At 41.3% G+C, this 22736-nt stretch overlaps 1 protein-coding gene across 4 annotated transcripts in view; it reads left to right on the top strand.

The window, feature by feature from the left end:
- The window catches only part of tpst1 (tyrosylprotein sulfotransferase 1), a 162339-nt gene that overhangs the window by 40352 nt on the left and 99251 nt on the right, over positions 1 to 22736 (top strand). For all 4 annotated transcript variants that reach the window (XM_060943901.1, XM_060943904.1, XM_060943902.1 and 1 more), the window contains exon 2: positions 1971 to 2980. In XM_060943901.1, the coding sequence (XP_060799884.1) occupies positions 2151 to 2980 (830 nt within the window). In that variant the 5' untranslated portion in view covers positions 1971 to 2150. The remainder of the gene's footprint in view (positions 1 to 1970; positions 2981 to 22736) is intronic.

Below are 22736 nucleotides of genomic sequence, written 5' to 3' on the forward strand. Positions count from 1 at the left end.
ACTTTTGGTCAAAGAAAAGCACAGGAGAAAAACCTCACAACATGACCATCGAGTGTGAGCCAACAGTGTGTGGTAAAGTTTTATATGTGCTGCCTATTGTGTGAAGTTTACCACTCGGCAGTCAGCATTCGAACGACTTTAAGCTCGAGTGTAGTTTTTGCTGGTGGGGAGTTTTCCTGAAGTGCTGTTGGGATACATACAAAAACTGTGGTTTGAATGAGAGCCAAACATCAAAAACTCGATGAGATACAGTGTCTTGCAAAAGTATTCATCCCCCTTGGTGCTTGTCCTGTTTTGTCGCATTACAAGCTGGAATTAAAATGGATTTTTGGAGGGTTAGCACCATTTGATTTACACAACATGCCGACCACTTTAAAGGGGCACATTGTTGTTTTATTGTGACACAAACAATAATTAAGATGAAAAAACAGAAATCTGGAGTGTGCATAGGTATTCACTCCCTTTCGTATGAAACCCCTAAATAAGAGCTGGTCCAACCAATTCACTTCATAAGTCACATAATTAGTTGATTAAGATCCACCTGTGTGCAATCAAAGTGTCACATGATCTGTCACATGGTGTCTGTATAAATCAACCTGTTCTGGAAGGACCCTGACTCTGCAACACGACTAAGCAAGCAACATGAAAACCAAGGAGCCTCCAAACAGGTCAGAGACAAAGTTGTGGAGAAGTATAGATCAGGGTTGGGTTATAAAAAATATCTCACACTTTGAATATCCCACGGGGCATGGATTATAAATCCATTATAGCACAATGGAAAGAACATGGCACCACTACAAACCTGATAAGAGAAGGCCGCCCACCAAAACTCACGGACCGGGCAAGGAGGGCGTTAATCAGAGATGCAACAAAGACACCAACAATAACACTGAAGGAGCTGCAGAGATCCACAGCGGAGATGGGAGTATCTGTCCATAGGACCACTTTAAGCCGTACACTCCACAGAGTGGGGCTTTATGGAAGAGTGGCCAGAAAAAAGCGATTGTGTAAGAAAACGCATTTGGAGTTTGCTCAACAGCTTGTGGCAGACTCCCCAAACACATGGAAGAAGATTCTCTGGTCAAATGAGACAAAAATTGATCTTTTTGGCCATCATGGGAAATGCCATGTGTGGCACAAACCCTGAGATCACCACCCCTACAGTGAAGCATGGTGGTGGCAGCATCATGCCGTGGGGATACTTTTCATCTGCGGGAACAGGAAAGCTGGTCAGGACTGAAGGAAAGATGGATGGCACTAAATACAGGGCAATTCTGGAGATAAACCTGTTTGAGTCGGCCAGAGGTTTGAAACTGGGACGAAGGTTCACGTTCCAGCTGGACAATGACCCTAAACACACTGCTAAAGCTACACTGGAGTGGTTTAAAGGGAAACATTTAAATGTCTTGGAATGGTCTAATCAAAGCCCAGACCTCAATCCAATTGAGAATCCGTGGCATAACTTGAAGATTGCTGTACACCAATGCAACCCATCTAACTTGAAGGAGTTGGAGCAGTTTTGCCTTGAGGAATGGGCAAAAATCCCAGTGGCTAGATGTGCTAAGCTAATAGAGACATACTCCAAGAGACTTGCAGCTGTAATTGCAGCAGAAGGTGACTCTACAAAGTATTGACTTTGGGGGGTGAATACGCATGTTGTGTAAATCAAAATCAAATGGTGCTAACACCCCCAAAATCCATTTTAATTCCAGCTTGTAATGCGACAAAACAGGACAAACACCAAGGGGGATGAATACTTTTGCAAGACACTGTAAGTGTGTCATATCAAACTGATCTCCTTATCTTTTACTTCTCTTAAATTCTGCTTGTTCAGTTTCATATGTTTTTATGCTTCCTTTCTTTTTCAGTCATTTTTCTGTTTGCAGCATGTTAAATGAATAATCCTGAATAAATGGTATAATTCTGTATCAGAGTGGGTGATGAAGCCCTGTTCTGGATTGTTGTTGCAGGCCTGATGGAGGTGGGAACTCAACAAGAACCGCACGGAGAAGATCCTGATCTACGTCCGTCCCTCAGCAGGGAGTCCTGAAAAGTGGGTGTCCTCCTCAACCCTTCCCCTCCCCTTTCTCCAAATATAACCCCACCCTGTCTGGCACAGGCCCATCCCTGGCTCCTTGTCTGGCCCTAAAATGATCGGCAAGCTGAAGCAGAATTTGCTGGTGGCCTGCTTGGTCATCAGCTCCGTAACGGTGTTTTACCTGGGTCGGCATGCAATGGAGTGCCACCAGCGCGAGGAGCGAAGCCAGCCACTGCTGGGCAGCCTGCATGCTACACTGCGCACTGGACAGAACATCAGCGCCCCCTTTGTCTACAACAAGGACATGCCGCTCATCTTCATAGGTGGTGTGCCTCGCAGTGGCACCACACTCATGAGGGCCATGCTGGACGCGCACCCGGATGTCCGCTGCGGTGAAGAGACGCGCGTCATCCCTCGCATCCTGGCCATGAAGCAGATGTGGAGCCGCTCGGGACGTGAGAAAATGCGCCTGGATGAAGCCGGTGTCACAGACGAAGTGCTAGACTCGGCCATGCAGGCCTTCCTGCTGGAGATCATTGTGAAACATGGTGAGCCAGCCACTTACCTGTGCAACAAGGACCCGTTTGCCCTCAAGTCCCTTTCGTACTTGGCAAAGATCTTCCCACGCGCCAAATTTATTCTTATGATTCGTGACGGCCGAGCCTCCGTCCACTCCATGATCTCCCGCAAAGTGACCATCGCTGGCTTTGACTTAAACAGCTACCGGGACTGCCTCACAAAGTGGAACCGGGCTATAGAGACCATGTACACTCAGTGTTTGGAGGCAGCCGACAAGTGCCTGCCCATGCACTATGAGCAGCTCGTCTTGCATCCGGAGAAATGGATGCGGACGCTGCTGAAATTCCTAAACATTCCTTGGGATGAAGCCGTTCTGCATCACGAGGAGCTCATTGGGAAAGCAGGAGGTGTATCGCTCTCCAAGTAAGTGGCTGCAAGTTGGTATGGGGCAAGCTGGGGCTTTCTCTTCTGCAGAAATCAGATAAATGGTGTTATTAGACACTTTTAATTGGGTAACCAGGCCTAATTGTTTTGTTCTAATTACAGTCTAGAGGAGAATACTAAAACACATCGCATTTAATTCTCCTGGCGGCTGAGACGGTGACTTGTCTGGTTCATTTTAACTCGCTCAGTTAAGATTTCTGGCTGATGTCCTTTTTATTTAAACACTTAGTCTCTTTAAATAGTCTGAAAATGTGCCTGGTGTATGTGTGGGGTTTTTTTTTTTTTCTTTTTTTGTGGCATGTCCCAACCTAGGATTGCATGTGTATCTGTTGTTTAGTTGCTAAATCAAGAAGTAACAATTGAAAGCACAGTTCCGTTCAGAAGATCCACATGCTGTGATTGTTTTCTGTTCGTGGTAAGAGTTTAAGGGAGTTAGGACATGGTGAGTGTTGATGACTGGTGAATAACTGTTGGATGTGTAAGACAGGATAAATAAATGGGCGTGGTCAGTAGTCATGTTCCTAACACTACTAAAACATGTTAGGACAGGCTCAGTGGTACGTCTTTGCACGTATTCGACTCATATAAACAACATGTAGGCACACGTTCTTGGTATCTAGGGATGAAGAGATTGCAGAATTTTTAAGGTAATCTTTTTTAGCAAAGTAAAAAGGCCTGACAAGTTAATTTATTTAATGTTTGTTCAAAGATGATCACATCTCATATCCTGAGCAGGATGTTGACAGCTTTTCGTTGTGCCCTACATTGTGGTTTTGTAGATGCAGTAAGGTCTGAACAAACAGCCTGTCATTTTATCAGAGTTAAAAACAACATTTTTATTTACATTTGGGGACTAGAAGGCCACTTGGTAGAGCACATACCTCCGGCAAGCCACATAAAATACCCACAGAAAAATCCTGGATCTGCAGACATATCCAGATTTGCATCAAAATCTAATGGTGTTCCTTGGCTCATGGCTCACATTTCCCCCAAATTTCATCGAAATGAGTTCACTACTTTTCGAGTTACGTTGGGAAAAGACAAACAAAACAGGCGAAAACATAACTTCCTCCAACAAAGTTGGTGGAGGTAAATATTACAATAGGCAGCTCATCTTCAAAAATCATCATTAAAGACAACAAAAATGCATCATCGACATAATATAATTAAACCTTAAAGCTAGACGGCCTTTCGATTTCATAAAATCGGTGAAATTTAGTTCCTTCTGAAATGTGGTCATTGTGATCTATGTTTATTTCTGTAATATCTCAAAAATATCGGGCCATTCTGTGGCTGGGAAGTTATTTACTTTGAGGGGATTCCCGAGCAAATAATGTACATGAAGTCGCTCACTTCGCGCAGTCGAGCAGACAGAGGAAGTCCGTGTGTGTGCGCATGCGCAGGTTTACCTTTGACCATGCACTGACAGTTCCATCATTCCGTCGCTAAACGAACAGCTGATCGCACCGAGGTGCTCGCTGAGCGCCGATATTTATTAGTTTGGTCCTGCGTTTCCTTTCCTTCGTATATAACATAACGTCTTTTCTTCTCGCTTTCCGTTTCGGCCTTTCACGTTTCATTCTCATCCTCCATTTTTCTCTCCTGTTTCAAATTTGTATCCCACAATGCCTTGCGCGAACGGGGAAAGCCCACCATGTGATGCATGACGTAGTATCTTGAATTGGATCATGGTGAAGCAGGAAAAAATAGCAGAGAACTTCGAGCCACGTGGTTCTAAATTCATTAATTGTTCTATTTAAAGAAAAAAATGAATAAAATTGGAAGTCTGTGATTCGAATTCAGTAGCTTTCGATCCATTAAACAAAAATAATTGGGTGTCGGGGAAAATTCTTTTTATGACCTATACTTGAAAAATCTGAAAGGCCGTCTAACTTTGTGTGTTTGCTAATGGAACGTGACGTACTACTGTGGCAAAAAATAAAAATAAATAAATAAATAAATAAATAAATAAATTGGAAGCTATATGAAACCATTGCAGGCCTCCCAACTGACCATCTCAGATTTGCTTCATACTTTCTATAAATGTCAGTGTTCCCACTAAATAGTGTGCAACAGTTCAGGTTTCTATCTGCAGTAGTTTCAGATATAGAAGCTTTAAATGCTCAATTGTACTGAAGACTGTCACAAATTGAATTATGCAAACAAAAAAATCTCAAAAGGTAAGCTTATTCCTCATCAGTTGGACATGTAATGGATGTTTGTAGACTTTTCATGAGTTATTGTTATCTACTGATTTTGGAGGACATTCATTACATCTATTTTAAAAGTTAAAGACATTTTGTACTGGACAAAAATCCCAGACAATTTGACAAATTAGACTTTACAATTTAGAAAGTAAAGTCTAAAGTAATTGATATTTATTTATTACTTTTTCTGTATATAGTAAAATTAGGACCGTGGCCTCTTTTTAAATCCTCTAGCTTTTTAAAGCCAGAAAGTTTGTACACTATTGGTGACGTTATTTCCAGGAGCTATGAAGCAAATCTGAGATGGTCAGTCGGGACCATGTTTTAAAATCTGGGGATTGGAGGTGGATTTATCTGTAAGTATATCAGGGATAAGGGTTGGGAATTTGGACTTGCATCATTGGCAAATAAATGAACCAGAAGAATAATGATTAGACCAAGTTTTCCATCTTGTTTCAGTGTGATGTTTGCAGAGATTTAGCATTCAACTGATCGAGAAACACTAGAGCAGATTATTTTGCTTGTAAGCGGAATGACAGCTTTCCTGATTCAATTTAGGGGGATTACATTTAAGACCTCAAAGACCGTCATAAAAATTGCCATTTGGCAAGGCACGTCACTATACAAATGTGAGTATGGAGTCAATGTTTCGCAGTTACCAGAAGACTAGCCCCCTACTGTAACCCTAGCTATGTAATAGGTGAGAGGCAGAGGGGTATAGAAACGGAGATTGGCACCACCCGGTGTGCCTTAAAGGAGAATTGAAGTCATTTTTAAACTTGCTTTATTTCTTAATTAACATATTCAGTTACGTTTTCGGTTTTAGTAATCATGACTCGTATTGGCAACTAATTGTAATTAAATATTATACTTATCAGCCTATTCGGTTTTTAGCCGTGTTGAATTTAGTTCGTTTGGTCCACGGCAGGCGTCGCTTATCCGCGCAATCTTCACGAGACTCGTGTGAGACTTCGAAACGTGAAGTGTCAGCCAGGTGTCAGTGCCGCCATTTTGAAAACTGTTTTCCAAACAAAATATCGCACAAAAACGAGTTTAAATGACTATTACTGCCGACTTTTTTCAAGCTTTCCTGATTGCTATCAAAACAAACAAAACTTCCGGTTTGATTACATCAGCATTCGAAAGAGTGCGTGCCGCATCTTTTGACAACGTTGGCAGATGTCGGTCACTTTGATTTCCGCTGTACGTTCTACTTCCATCCTATGATGTCTCGCACAGGTCTCAACGAATCTCGTTTATGACCATCGCTTTGACATATGGACTGATATATTACAGAGCATACTTCAAACACTCGTAACTTGCTATAGCAGTGACAAAACAGCGATCAAAAATGCATTCCAATATTTAATAAAATGAGAAATAGAATTTTGATAATAAAAAATTTGCTTTCAGCTCCCCTTTAAGGGCCTGGTTAGTACTAGGATGGGAGACTGTCTGGGAAGACCAGGTCCTGGCACAGGAAGGACTTTGACGTTAAGACCTACGGTGTACATCGGGGTGGGCAATTATTTTTTCCATAGGGCCGCATGAGAAACAGAAAATTTTGTGGAGGGCCGGACCATAAGGCTGAACTAAATTCTGCATAATATTAATTGTATTTCTTTATATAAAGCAGTAAATAACATTGTTTTTACAAGCTGCTAAGACTGGTAAGAGTATGGAAAAAACGAGCTTGCCTTACAAAAAATATCGTTTATTTAATCAAATTTCCCAAAACAATGGTTAACAAAATGTGAACGTTTGTGCCTTTTTTTTTCAGTCACATTCACCCCAAAACACAATAAAGACATCACAGTATTGTCTTTCTACTCCAAATATCAAGCAAGATACATCATATTATAATAATGATGCCCACATTTGTAGTCTAATCACCTCATTTGGTGTTTTTCAGTTTTTTATTTGTTCAGTGAGAGAAATCTGGTCTCTGTTGGTCTTTAACGAGTGCATCAGAGTCAGGTTGAATGTCTGAGGTGGAGATGCGAGGCACAGCTGACAGATGATCATCGGTGAGAGAGGATCTATACCTGGATTTGTTAAACTTCATCACTGAAAATGTTTGTTCACATATGTAGGTAGAGCCAAAGAGAACAAACATCTTCTGAGCATGTCTCCTCATGTTTGGAAACTTCTCCTCCTTGAGAGAAGAGTAAAAATCCAGCAGTGTTCCTGACTTAAAGTGCTCTGCCAGTATCGCATCAGACTGCAGGTCAATGAGTTCCAGCTGAACATCACTGGGTGCATTATCCACAACACAGGTAAAGGGACAGGAAATCATCTGCATTTCACCCTCCATTGTTCTGAAATCTTCAAATCGCCTTAAAAACGCTAGCCTGGCAAGCCAGACTAAATGTGAATATTTAGTCTGGCCTCGATCCGTAGACATTTCCGACGGGGGTAGGAGGAACAAACCGCTGTCTTTCAAACTGTCCCTGTGCGTATAGGCCAACGCTCTGACCAATCAGCGCAACAGTGACTGTGACGTAGTCAGAGCGACAGAAAGCAGTGGGGGAGACCTTGAAATAAATAATTTTTCAAAATGCGTATTAATTAATAAACAGGTTCTAGATATTAAGAAGTTTGGAGATAATGACCACAAGTTTGGAGTCTGTACCACATACACTCATTTTTTTTTTCCAAGTGTTTTTCAAGGGTTTGCTTAAACTGTTTTTGAGAGTTTTTATTTAGTGGTGTTTGGTGAAATTATTTCCCTTAAATTTAAAATAACGGGAAAATAAGAAACAATCAAAAAGTAATGTTTCAAAGCTGTTTATTAATTCTTCGTACTGCACAAACTAGCCCCATCCTTTTGGCTACGAGCGGAGCCAGCTGGTAGATCAGACTTTTGCCATAGCCGGTCGGCAAAACAGCGAAAACGTCCTTCTTGAAAAGGAATGAGCGGAGAACCTCTTCCTGCTCATGTTTCAACGAAAACTCCAAGTCTAATTCTTCTAAAACTGATTCCAAAGCGGAGTCAAACGCGCGCTGTTCACTAGCCGTAGCCATCTTTCCTGCTGCGCTTTCTCCAGCGTCGCGCAGCTTTGTCGTCACTCCTGCAAAAGCCCGCCCAAAGAATCCAAACAAAAACCTTGCGTTGTGATTGGCGGGCACGATTTGATGCCCGGGTTGTTTTTGTTTATATGGTGTGAGGCTAGACCCACTCGCTAGGCAAAAATATTTTTGGCCGCTAGGCTGGTGGGTCTAGTTTACTAGGCTATAAAAACTCACCATGCAGCGCTCCTGACATAGTTGAGTACCTGCGGAGGTGGTCAGCTGATGGTGTGACTTCCTTCAGGGTTTACATGTGAGTGAGATCGTTGCTCTCCAGTTGCCTTGAAAGAAACTACAACTTTGTCATGAATGCCTTCACCAGGCTGTGCATTTTGTGGACAAAAAGGCCCTTGCCTTGCAGTTTGGTGTTCAGTGCGGTCATCAATGCAGTCACATCAACAGCAAATGCAAAATCTGCCATCCAGTCCTCATCTGAGAGCTCTGGGATGCCTTTGCCTTTCTTCTCACAAAACTCTCGGATCTCTGTTTTCAGGTCCCAAAATCTTTGTAGCAGTTTGCCCAGGCTGAGCCATCTGACAGCTGTGTGGTAGGTGATGTCACTGTGTTCCGTCTCGTACTCCTCTAACAGTGCAACAAACTGCCTGTGATTTAGTGCTCGTGCCCTGATGAACTTTACTGTTTTTGTAACATCAATTACATGGTTAATTTTTAGCACTGACTTGCACAACACATGCTGATGTAAAATACAATGCGAAAATACCACTTTCTGATCTGCGTTGATTTCATTCACTTTATCTTGCAGACGTTTCAAAAGTCCGACATTTTTACCCATCATATTTGGACAACCGTCCGTTGCGACTCCTGCCAGTCTGTCCCATTTCAGTTCCAGTTTGTCCATGCACGCATTTACCTCTGTGAATAAATCGCTCCCTGTCGTCGTCCCTTTCAGTGAGCGCATTGCTGCCAGCTCTTCCGTAATCTTAAAGTCCGTTATCCCACGGACGAATACGAGTAACTGGGCTGTGTCACAGACATCACAGCTCTCGTCCAAAGCCAAGGAAAAAAGGCAAAACTTGCTACTTCATGTTGCAGCTGAAGCTCCAGATTTCCCGCAGTGTCCTCGATCCTTCTGGTCACGGTTCGCCTGGACAGCGGGACTTGCTCAAATGCTTGTTTTTTTTTCAGGACATACACTACCGTTCAAAAGTTTGGGGTCACTTTGAAATGTCCTTATTTTTGAAAGAAAAGCACTGTTCTTTTCAATGAAGATGACTTTAAACTAATCAGAAATCCACTCTATACATTGCTAATGTGGTAAATGACTATTCTAGCTGCAAATGTCTGGTTTTTGGTGCAATATCTCCATAGGTGTATAGAGGCCCATTTCCAGCAACTCTCACTCCAGTGTTCTAATGGTACAATGTGTTTGCTCATTGCCTCAGAAGGCTAATGGATGATTAGAAAACCCTTGTACAATCATGTTAGCACAGCTGAAAACAGTTGAGCTCTTTAGAGAAGCTATAAAACTGACCTTCCTTTGAGCAGATTGAGTTTCTGGAGCATCACATTTGTGGGGTCGATTAAATGCTCAAAATGGCCAGAAAAATGTCTCGACTATATTTTCTATTCATTTTACAACTTATGGTGGGAAATAAAAGTGTGACTTTTCATGGAAAACACAAAATTGTCTGGGTGACCCCAAACTTTTGAACGGTAGTGTATAGAGATCTTGCAGTCACGTGACCGGAAAGTACACAACCGCCATCTTGTCGGTCAAAAACACCGCTGAATACTGCTGCACTCATGTACAGAATGGATCAATTTCAACCGATGGACTACACGGCTCATTTTTCTAATGAACAGATAACTAGATACATGTCTAAAATAAACGATCTACAGATTTATGACCCTTATGGCTTTCCGGACGGAGTTTTCACGACCGGATTTTGAACTGGCAGAGGTGGAATACCCAGACGTGTATAATTACCTCATTAACTTTCCCTCGCTGTTCAGTGGTGAAGCACTGTGTGCTTATAAATCTCTGGACAGTTATCTTTACAGAAATTCAGGATTTGTCAGCGACTCAGATGTGGCATCTTGTAAACAAGAATCCTCATTGGATGGGTAAGTCACTTAAGTATTGAGTATAGCACTGACCAGCCGATTATAGAATAGAATAAGGTAATTCCAAATCGTCCGTCTTGTTTACATGGATCTGGCGTTGGAGAGGTAGAGGCTTGGCAGTGGAGGTTTGAGTGGCTGTTTTCTGAGCTTAGTCAACAGGCCGGCTCTGGCTGTAGCCTCGCTTTTGCTTCCGCTCCCAGCACCGCCTCCTTCGCTTTGCTTCCAATAACAATCCACGGAGACCCCGCTGGTCTCACTATCTCGTCCGGAATGTTGTGCATGTGATGGAAATCACTACAAACCGTCATTTTCTGCTGGAAACCAATGTCCAGTAAGTCCATACGGTTGTAGTGGATATTGAAGTCCGGTACAGACGAACAACACGCAAAAATACACACAAAAAAACATAAAAACCGTGCACAGGTAGGGAGAGCTTGTAGCCGCAGCCGTTGTAGTAGAATTGTATATAGTAGGGTTTTCCAGAAGAAAAGGTAGAAGTAAAAGCAGAAGTAGAAGGCGGAATATGGCGTTTGACCGACAAGATGGCGTCTGTCACAATCTGGATCGGCTGTGACGTCACATGCAAGTGCTCCATTAGCGCTGCAGAGTCCACCAAGCACTCTTTCACAAATTCCCCCTCCGAGAATGGCTTACTGTTTTTAGCGATTTTGTGGGAAAGCACAAAGCTGGTCTTGGTTGCTGCATCTACCTTTCTTCTTTTTGCGGACATTTTGGGGGCTAAAGTCTTCTTGTGATCTGCTCGCAACAACGTCGATTCGGTGTAGGTATCAGATCTACAGATCGGCTCGGGCTCCGGCGCCTGCTGGTGACGTCACACTATGTGATTGGCTGGACCGTTTGAAGGATGACGTACAAGTTTGTGGTTGGTCTGGACAAATTACGGAAGTAGTTATCGCGGGATTAGGTTTCGTGGGATTTCATGTCATGTTCATGTCGCGCGCATTGCGTTTTTGTTGAACACAACTTCAAAATAAAAGCAATGCACATTCAGTCCATGCATGAGGTAAAAACAGAAAATACATTTATTTTGTAATTTCTAATTAACCTTACGCGGGCCGGTCAGAATGAACCAAAGGGCCGGATGCGGCCCGCGGGCTGGAAAATGCCCAGGTCTGGTGTACATGGAAGAGTTTTTTTTACAGGCAGGTGGTGGTGAGCTAGTAAGCTACACTTGCCAGTAGTCATAGAGTTGGTTTCTATTTATTTAACTAACTTGCAGAAGACAGAAGCGTACTACCCTGTTTCCAAAAAAACTTGGAACACTGTGAAATATAAATAAAAACAGAATGTGATGATTTGCAAATAATGGAAACTATATTTAATTGAAAATAGTACGATAACATTATCAGATGATGAAACTGAGAAATTTTATTGTTTTTTGAAAAATATATGCTCATTTTGAATTTGATGTCAGCAGCATGTTTCAGAAAAGTTGGGACAGGGGCAACAAAAGACTGAAAAAGTGGTGTCGTGGTTAAAAAAATAATAATAATTTGGTTAATTGGCAACAGGTCAGTAACATGATTGGGTACAAAAAGAGCATCCCAGAGAGGCGGAGTCTCAGAAGTAAAGATGGGGAGGGGTTCACCGCTCTGTGAAAGACTGCATGGGCAAACAGTGCAATAATTTAAAGCGAGACGGCCTTTTGAGTTCATAAAATCGGCGAAATTTAGTTCCCTCTGAAATTTGGTCATTGTGATGTTTATTTCTGTAATATCTCACAAAATGTCAGGCCAGTCTGTGGCTGGGAAGTTATTTAATTTGAGGGGATTAAAGCAAATAATGTGCCTGAAATCGCTCGCGTCGCGCAGTCAAGCAGACAGAGGAAGTCCGTGTGTGTGTGTGTGCATGCGCAGGTTTACCTTTGACCGTGCACTGACCGTTCCATCATTCTGTCGCTAAACGAACAGCTGATCACACCGAGGTGCTCGCTGACCGCCAATATTTATTAGTTTGGTCCTGCGTTTCCTTTCCTTCGTATAGAACCGGGTTTCTCAAACTTCTTTGCTCTGAGGCCCAGTAATGTTAGGCCTTGGTGCTGCAAGGCTCTGCATAGGCCTACGCCTCTGTGCGCGCACACACACACACACACACACACACACACACACACACACACACACACACACACACACATCGTGTGCGCCTCCATACATACATACATACATACATGCATGCATACATAGTTTTTTATCATTATTATTATTATTTTTTTTTTAGTAGTACTTGTTACAAGTAGCAGGCTTATACCAGCATAGCAATATTTTGGCTAAATAAGACCTAACAGGAGTGCATTGGCAGAATTGTAGAAAATTGCCAAATGACCAGTAACTGTCCAAAGATATGCCATTATTATAATAATAATAATAATAATAATTAGTAGTAGTAGGCCTATTATTATTATTATTATTATTATTATTATTATTATTGCTTGGGCCTAAACTATTATTAAACAAGGGAAACTAACAGAAGTGCTTTGGCTTTGAGATTATTGCCAAATTCCATAAATATACTGATATGTAGGCCCAATAATTTGACTGTTGTTGTTGTTATTATTAACCTATTACCATTTGCGTAAGAACCATTAAACCAATTTTTTTTTTTTTTACTTTTGTGTTTTAGATTTTTTTTTTTTTTAAACTACACCTTTGAACTTGAAGCACTGCCAAACAGTGCCTCAATAACATACACACACTTATAAAAAGGTCTACCAGAAACATGGGACCTCAAACCGAGAAACCTAAAGACCCACTGTAGCCCTAATACTGACTGATTACACAGTCCCAGTATGAAGAAGGGAGAACTGAACGTAGGCTACGTGCTGACTTTTAACCTCAAATGACAGGCCCAGTCACCCACAGAGATTTGGTAAAAGAAAAGTCAGCATTCTAACGCAAAGGATGTGCCTGCTTTCTCGCCACTAACAGGTCGAAACGAGGAAGACAGGGTGACGAGGCCACTTGGAGCGTGTTTTCTGAGTTGAGCTTGTTTCGGTATTTTGTCTTTGTGGCTGTTAAATGTGAAAATGCGGTCTCGCAGAGGTATGTTGAATGGAAAGGCATCCGTGTTTTCACTGCCATCTCACTCAGCTGGGGATATTCATAGCAGCATGACAGCCAGAATTCAGACAGAGAGAGTCGACCAAATCTCGACTGCAGACCAGCATCGCACGAAAGCTCCAGGAGTTTATCCTGCACCACAGGTGGCAGAGCAGTCGTTTATGGGTTGGTGAACGGATCTCTTACCCATTGCTTTTCCGTGAGATGGGATTTTGAGGGGAAGTATGAATCAAAATGACGCAGTGTTTTGGTAAGGTGTTGCGAGATCACCTGCCCCAAATCCACACCTTCATCAGCCAGAGACGACAGACAGCCGAACATGTCAAACACACCTCTATTAACTCTGTTGGTCCAGACTGACAGCTTCTTTTTGAAAGCCATGATTTTATCATTGGCTTGAAAAATGTCACACGCTTGGCCTTGGATCAACAGTTTTAGCATATTAAAATGGTCCAGGATGTCAGAAAGATAAGCTACCTTTATAAGCCAAGACTGATCTTGCAGGTGATCGGCAAGATTGGACTGTTTATTTGTCAAGAATGCCTCAACTCGTACACTCTGTTCACCATTTTACCCCGTGACAGCCAACGAACCTCAGAGTGCAAGAGCAGATGAACATGATCTGCACCCATCTTATCACACAGAGCTGTAAATAGATGGGAATTTGTCGGATTGGCCTTAATGAAGTTCACTATTTTGACCACTTGATTTAAAACTTCATTAAGCTCTGTGGACAGGCGTTTAGAGGCAAGTACCTCTCGATGAATAACACAGTGCGTTGCCTGCACTGATGGTGAAACAGCTTTTACCCAAGCAACAACTCCGTTGTGCCTGCCGGTCATAGCCGCTGCCCCATCTGTGCAGACACCGACGCAACGCCCCCATATCAACCCATGCCCAGAGATGTACCAATCAAGCATACGGAATATTTCTCCAGCGGTTGTGGTCCCTGGAAGCACCTTACAAAACATCCTCATGAAACCGGCCCTCATGAGCATATCTGATGTAGACCAGAAGCATAGCCAAGTTAGAGAGATCCGTGGTCTCATCCAATTGAATGGCAAACCAGTCAGATGACTTTGCCCTTTCTAAAATTTGCATTTCAATGTCTGTCACCATATTGTCAATTCGACGACAGACGTGTAATTTGACAGAGGAATCTCTTTTACTTTGGCTGCAGCAGCCAGACCCAACACCTCACTACAAGCAGTAACAATCAAAGGCATAATTAGCTTCTCCCCAATTGTGAAGGGTGCCTGACATTTGGAAATGTGGTGTGAAATCATGTATGATGCCTTTGTTAGCTTTTCATTCTCGGTCAAATTACTTTTCAACACTTTAGTTTGGGTGGCCAATTCATCATGTTTTCTTCTGAAAAAATCCTCTGATTTACCCTTGAGATGCGAATGTTTAGTTTCCAAATGCCGGCGTAATTTGGATGGCTTCATAGCTTCATTGCTTAGCATGGTTTGGCAGATAACACAGATAGTTGTCCCCCGAAACCAATCACTTGAAATGAAGCCAAATTGTATGTATGAAGGGTCGTAATTGCGAGTGAATGGGCGATATTTTTTTGCCTCTGGCTCATGTTGTGTATCTGCACTGTCAGATGGGCGCTTTCCAAAGAAAGAGTCAAGAGTAGCTTGCTTTGAACATGCCATGATATTGCTCTCATAAAGCGTGTGTGCGTGAATGACTGACTGGACTTGGGACAGAATGAATGAATGAATAAGTACAAGTGTGCAACCTCGCGCAGGCAGGAACGCTTCCCATTCTAGAATGGGGGGGCGGGACTTGCGCTACGTGGCACACAGTGACAAAAGCACTGAGAGCAGAGCCAGCCAATCGCTCTTCTACATAATCTACATAATCAATCAGACAGTGACCAGTAGTTTGAAATTATAATACTGACTACTAGTGCAGAGGCAGGCTTGCGGACAGACGGTAATCTTCTCACGGACAGGTACCGGTCCACGGCCCATAGATTGAGAAACACCGGTATATAACAGAACGTCTTTTCTTCTCGCTTTCCGTTTCGGTCTTTCACGTTTCATTCGCACACTCACTTCCTCCATTTTTCTCTCCTGTTTCAAATTTGTATCCCACAATGCCTTGCGTGAACGGGGAAAGCCCACCACGTGATGCATGACGTAGTATCTTGAATTGGGTCATGGTGAAGCAGGAAAAAATAGCAGCGAATTTAGGGCCATGTGGTTCTAAATTCATTAATTGTTCTATTTAAAAAAAAAACAAATAAAATTGGAAGTCTGTGATTCGAATTCAGTAGCTTTCAGTCCGCTAAACAAAAATAATTGAGTGTCGGGGAAAATTTTTTATGACCTGAACTTGAAAAATCTGAAAGGTAGTCTACCTTTAAGAATAACTTTCTTCAGTGTAAAGTTGCAAAGAATTTGGTGATCACATCGTCTATGGTCCATAATATCAATTAAAAGATTCAGAGAATCTGGAGAAATCTCTGTATGCAAGAGACAAGGTTGAAAACCAACACCGAACGCCTGTGATCTTCAGGTCCTCAGATGACACTGCATTAAAAACAGACACGATTTTGTCAACGCTATCATCTGTGAAAACAGTTCTTTACTGCATCCATACGATGCAAGGGTTGTAAACAAATGTAGTTCCACCATTTCATCTAGCCTCCAACTTCTGATCATTTTCCAGACCCTCCAGGATTTCGTGATGTTACGATTTGCAACTTCAACGCAAATTCAACCAATCCCCGCGAATTCAGGGCAGTGTTGCAATTATATCCATTCACCACAGCGTTCCCACAAATTTGACCAATCTTTGGCGTTGTCTTGAGGTGACGTCAACAAACTACCTTCCGCCTTACTTCCGTGTATACGTTCAAGAGAAGCAGCATGTGCGAGTCAGTGTTTATAGAGGCTTAAATTCTGTTACTGAAAGTGTGTTATGTTTACAGTGAAGGACTGTGTGCACTTTATATTATTTTTTACTTAATACAAGAAATTAATGGATGCCAACATTTTTGCCAAAATGGTATTTTATTTTCCATTGTTTAGGCAGCTTCAGCATCATACTGTGAGATTCTGTTCAAATTGTTTTTTTTTTCTTCTATGAAGCCTGAGCCATTTATTTTATTAGTTTATGATTATTGTTTAATTTAGTCTTCAGGAGAGACTGCCTGCACACAGTACTAGTATTAATAGTTTTTTTTTTCTTACATGAAAGCTGAGGCATTTATATTATATTTTAAGGTAACTTCATGTTGTGCTGTGAGGTTCTCTGCACTTTAACTTTAGAACCAACAGGTGCATTTGGATAAGTAAAGCCTATTTTTCTGCATTTTTGTAGTCCTGGTAATCTTTTATATTGGTAAAGTTGTTTATAGGACCATTTCTCAGTGTCTTTGTTTTTTTTAATCAATAGTTTTTCAGTAATAACTTAATATTTAACATATCACTCAATTTTAATCACAAAGAGAAAACCGCAACAATTTCTCGCAACTTTCACTTCCTCCCGCAATGTAATCGCAACAAAAACCTAAAAAACACCGCAACTTTCATCGCAATTTTTTGGAAAAACCCCTGCAACATCAGACATTTTAGCCCGCAACAATCACAAAAAAGGCCTGCGAAATCCTGGGGGGACTGATTTTCAGTCTGCCAAAATTGCACTCACATAATTTGCTTCAAACAAGTGTGTCCAGTCCCAAAGATCAAACAAGGGAAAGTTTCCTGTTTCCTGGCAGTGCAGATGATGATGATGATGATGATGATGATGATGAGGGTAGCCCAGATCAGATCTGACCTTAAAGGCCACTGTTGGCCAGCTCCTGCTGTAAGATCTACCCAAAATGTGTTGGTCACAAATCTGTGAAACTGTAGACTAATTCAACAGTTCATTAAAGAATTAAAGCTAGAAAGGTTTGTGCTACATAGCAACACTTCCAGCTGCAGAAACTTGAGTTCTGGCTGGATGTCATTTGTAGAAAGGAATACAAAATGTTTTTTTAATAAAAAGCACGCAGGCAGAAAAGACCATGCGGCTCTGTTTTCTCTCAGGCCGCTGCTCAAGAATTTGTTTTCCTTTTTTTTTTTTTTTTCCTGGGGCATTTAGTCCTGCTTTTCATCTCGCTCGCCGTCAGCGTCAGGTAATTTAGCAGCATGGGTAAAGTAATTGCTCTGTGAAACACATTACAAAATTGATCTTGCTTGTGTTTACCTCGTACACTGTAAATTTCCTTTCTCATTTTACTTTGGGTGGCCCGGCGAAGCCTTTTCTGAAATGGACACTGGAGCCGGCTTTAGTCCAACAGAGTACTTTAAACTTCCCACAATGACATGGTGATCATGGCCGTAACTACCATTGAGGACACCGAGGTCATGTCCTCTGTATTTTTTTCAGAAATTTAAAATTGGACTACGCTGAATTCGAGCAGTGATCAATGTAAAACGCAGCGTCCACATGTCATCTGTATTTCCCCCCAATAAAATTCACATTGTCTAATGTCATCTGAAATCTCTCAGCCTCTATCTCTATCGTTGCCGTGTCTAACGCAGCATCACGCGACGTAGCCTATACTAGTGTCGGCCGGGGAAGTTGGGTTTTGGATAAAACAGGCAGGGTGTAGTCTACGCTCTATCACATATGCCTACCTAACCTAACGTAGGCTAATAGTCACATAGCATTATAGAGCTTTACCTGAGCGCAAAATGAAAACGTTGCAACAAACTAAATTAAGGTTTGGACAGCCAACAGAAGAGCAGGGAAAGAGAAGGACGGAAGGTGAGAAAATATTGTCAGTGCAGTGGCAGACCGTTCAGCGGTGTCATGCCAACTTTCCAAGGGGAAACGTTTCATTGTCATTGCCTGTTACATTTTAGTTAGCATTTCGAGAAACATTCAAAACTATGTTGTCACAGGCAGCCCTGTGCAGGGCTGAGTAAACGGGCTTGTTCAAGTAACTCTCTCTCTTTCTCTCATAACTCTCTCTTTCTCACTCACTCACACAGACACACACACACATAATACACTCTCACACACTCTCTCTAATACATAGTCTTCACACAGAACTAATAGCCCTACATTCTAATGTAATTTAAGATAATGAAATGTAAATAATGCCAATACTTCAGGTAGCTGAGCGGTCCGTGTATCATCCGATCATTCAAGTATTCCATTCAATCTGGAAAACGAAAAAACAAAAAAACCACTCAATATTTCGTTTTCCTGTTTTTCTATATGACCAAAAAATGAGGGATTTTTGTTTGTTTTCCTTTTTCCAACTCAAAACAGAACAAATAATAAACAGGGAAACCAAAACGAAATAATAACTCTAATTTACGATTATACGAACTTAACTTTCATCTCATCTCATCTCATCTCATTATCTCTAGCCACTTTATCCTTCTACAGGGTCGCAGGCAAGCTGGAGCCTATCCCAGCTGACTACGGGCGAAAGGCGGGGTACACCCTGGACAAGTCGCCAGGTCATCACAGGGCTGACACACAGACAACCATTCACATTCACACCTACGGTCAATTTAGAGTCACCAGTTAACCTAACCTGCATGTCTTTGGACTGTGGGGGAAACCAGAGCACCCGGAGGAAACCCACGCGGACACGGGGAGAACATGCAAACTCCACACAGAAAGGCCCTCGCCGGCCACGGGGCTCGAACCTGGACCTTCTTGCTGTGAGGCGACAGCGCTAACCACTACACCACCGTGCCGCCCCTTAACTTTCATTTTAGATAAAACTAAATTCATTTGTATTCATGTCAGTCTCAAGAATTAGTTCTTATTCATACATTATAATTTTTTGCGCTCATTCAGGCTCCTTTTACTGGAAGCAAAACTCTAGGAAGATCATGGCTGATCCCGAGTCTGACTTTCAAGCTGTCCAGCAAAAGAAGCGGAGAATCTCGTAAGTTGGAGTGCCAGTGACTTGTTAGTCTACTCCTCCTCATATTTTCCTCCTGACATGAGTCATCGTAAAATGCTAAGCATGTCCTCTAATAAAAAGCAAAATTGGTCTGACACAATATGTTGAAAGCGACAAAATGAACGCCATGTTGTTATTGTTATCATTATTTATTATTACTATTATATTGAGATAATAATAATTAAGAGATCATCAGCTTAACATTAACAGCTTAATATATTAAATGAATAGGATGTATGAATAAATTACTTGATATATACATGCACATGCAATTTTTCTGTTTCATAGACACAGAGATGATGATGGACTGTCGTTGAGGATCATGGGAAGGCTAATGTAGCGTGGGGAATAGAGAAAATCAATAATCGTAAATTAGAGTTATTATTTTGTTTTGGTTTCCCTGTTTATTATTTGTTCTGTTTTGAGTTGAAAAAAGGAAAACAAACACAAATCCCTCATTTTTTGGTCATACAGAAAAACAGGAAAACGAAATATTGAGTGGTTCAGTTCAGTTTTGACTTTTATGTCAGACAAAACTCCACAGTTCTGATGGCACAGTTTTAGAATTGTTGAAGTAAATGTGTTATAAGCCAAACTTACATTACAGGCAATGGTGAGAACACTGTGTTTCAGAGAATGCATGCAAATGGATCTCAATTGAAGACAGCCAGATAGACTGATGCCTTTACATTACTGCTCAGAATGTCTCTACACATACAGACACCCACAAATAACACACAAACTCTCTCTCTCTCTCTCTCTCTCTCTCTCTCTCTCTCTCACACACACACACTCACACTATTATTATAAGGTGTAATACTAAAGCTTACAATTCAGCAGTTCACACCCTTTCTGTCATGTGTATGCTGCAATGTAAATAATGCCAATACTTTAGGTAACTGGTACTTTAGGTATGTATACTCAGTTCAAGAGTTCACTACTTTTCTACTTTTATGTCAGATAAAACACCACAGTTATGGTGTCACAGTTGTAGAATTGTTAAAATAAATGTGTCCACCACCAGCTCTATCCTTGGTTTGTTATTTATTTATTTAAGTTGTGCCAGGGTGTGTGTGTGTGTGTGCTGTCAGCCATGCTTGACCTCGGTATTTGAAAAATCCTGGTTACGGCCCTGATGGTGATGGCTCGTGTTATAGTTATCTGTGCAGTTGTTCTTTCTCAGAGCTTCTGGAAGGGAGCGGAAAATCACATGGAGAGTAAGAGAATACACGTTGTGGAGCTTTTCCATACTTTTTGTCTTTTGCATCAAGGCCAGTAGCATATTCCAAGAAGGATAAAGTTCCTGGCAGTGATTTTTTTTTTCCATGTTTAATGAATAATAATGATACTTTTTATTAGTCACTTTATGGTGGAATAGATTACCTTACAAGTCTATCACACACCAAAACTGGTACATGAATGAGTTTCATTGGCAATTTCCAAATAAAGTTTGCAATAATTTTATGTAAATGGGCAGAATGTCGGGAGAAGTGACCTTTGAACCTGTATGGATTATCCTTTGTGATGTAATCAAGCCGAAGAAGTAGACGTGAGCAGCTGAGAACTGTAACAAGGAGCAGTGAAGATGCTTGGTTACGTCTTTCAGATATGATTTAATGCTTGGCATAGTTTGGCCTTGCGTGTGCTTTCCTGACCTTTGTAACTCGTGCTAGTTGTACAGATCATGGTTGTATACTGTAATGTGAACTTTACTCCTTGAATTTCATCTTCCTGTCTGTATAAACGGTGGCTTGTCAGCAGTGTTATAATATCTTCTAGAGGAACTTGCTAGAGGATACAGTATGCGAGCAATTCACACTACCCTTCATCACTTGGCAAGGACTTTCCCTATTGTTTTAATTACAATATATTTCAGTGTTCATCCTACCATTATACTTGGGGGCAGGATGCCCCCCCCACACACACATTTTAAGGTCTGACAAAAAAAAAAACCCGGAAGTGCAGACACTAGGACCACGCGGAAAGAGCGCCTGCTCAAAAACAGAAGAGGGTGCAGGCACTAGGACCATGCAGAAATATCCCCTGCTCAAGCTGCCGGTTCCCTATCCACTTTGCTCTCCTCTCATGCGCTCAAAACGATTCGATTCAAACAAAAGTTAGCAATATCAGCACCTCCCCAAGTGGCAAAAGATGGAGGACATACAACACTTTTTTTTTTTTTCCCCCCAAAAGAGTATGAGTGATGTCTTCAGAAAGAGTCTATATTAAGTTAGCTAACGTTATGTTACGAATATTCGTAGTAAGATCATGTCACTTTGTAAACATCTTCATGTTATCTAGCCGTAAGAAAATGACTTTTTCACATGTTATTTCAAACGAGCAGCCAGTCTACTACTGCACTTCTTCACTCAACACATAAATCAGAGTAGTGACAGGCAGTGGAGAGGGGAGTGAAAAATTACAGAAAGAAGAAATAAGCTTTCCGACATTCTAATTAGAATTATAAATCGATTCGAACTATAAATGGTTGATATGCCATTTTAATCTCTTAATACTTGTTAAATAATAGGTACCCTATGCGTACATGTGGCTACTGCTTATAAATAAAATAGTTTTCTGATCCCATGTCCATACAGTAAATATAGCATATATGGGTCTGTCTCAGAAACTGGGTACTGTGGGGGTAGCCCACTAAATATACACAGTCAATAAACTATACGGTTTTGAATGGTGATGTTGGTTTTAATTTGAAATAAAATGATGAAAGAAATAATACAGATAAAACTAAATCTTTGATGTGAATACTCTATTCAGAATTTGGCAAAAATTCTGCAAATTTGTGGAAAAATGGCGGCTTGATCTGGGACATGATAAATGGTTGACTACATCGCATTCCCTTAAAAAGCTTGTAGTCCACTGAAAAGTCTACAGTTATCACTGATTGTATTTTAAGTTGTAACTTTATGCACCTAAGGATTGGTGCGCTCACAGAATAATCATAACCGTAATAAAACATCATGCAAAATATTTGATCACCGTCGTAACTCCGTTTTCCGTATACCCAAAACCAATACGATCGTGTGTTTTGATCTAAACGGAAAGCCTCAGGGTCAAGGTCACGACCTCACCAAAAGTAGGAACGTAAAATCACTACGCCATATAAACATTTAGTTATAAATCTGCGGTTTTGCTTTTTAAAACGAAAGCTGAAAGTTAGGTATAGAATATGTTTCTGACAGAATATGTTACGATGGTAGCTGGTCTTGTATGAATTTCTGAGCTATAAAATGAGTTGTGGTCTATTTTTTACCGTAGCGTGTTATTTGTGTGCGGGGAAGGACACACATTAACAATTTGCATGTGTAGAATGGAATTTTCCACTCCAACAGTTAGAAGTTGATCGTGCT

Source organism: Neoarius graeffei, chromosome 17, assembly GCF_027579695.1.
Source record: "Neoarius graeffei isolate fNeoGra1 chromosome 17, fNeoGra1.pri, whole genome shotgun sequence".
NCBI classification, from domain to species: domain Eukaryota; kingdom Metazoa; phylum Chordata; class Actinopteri; order Siluriformes; family Ariidae; genus Neoarius; species Neoarius graeffei.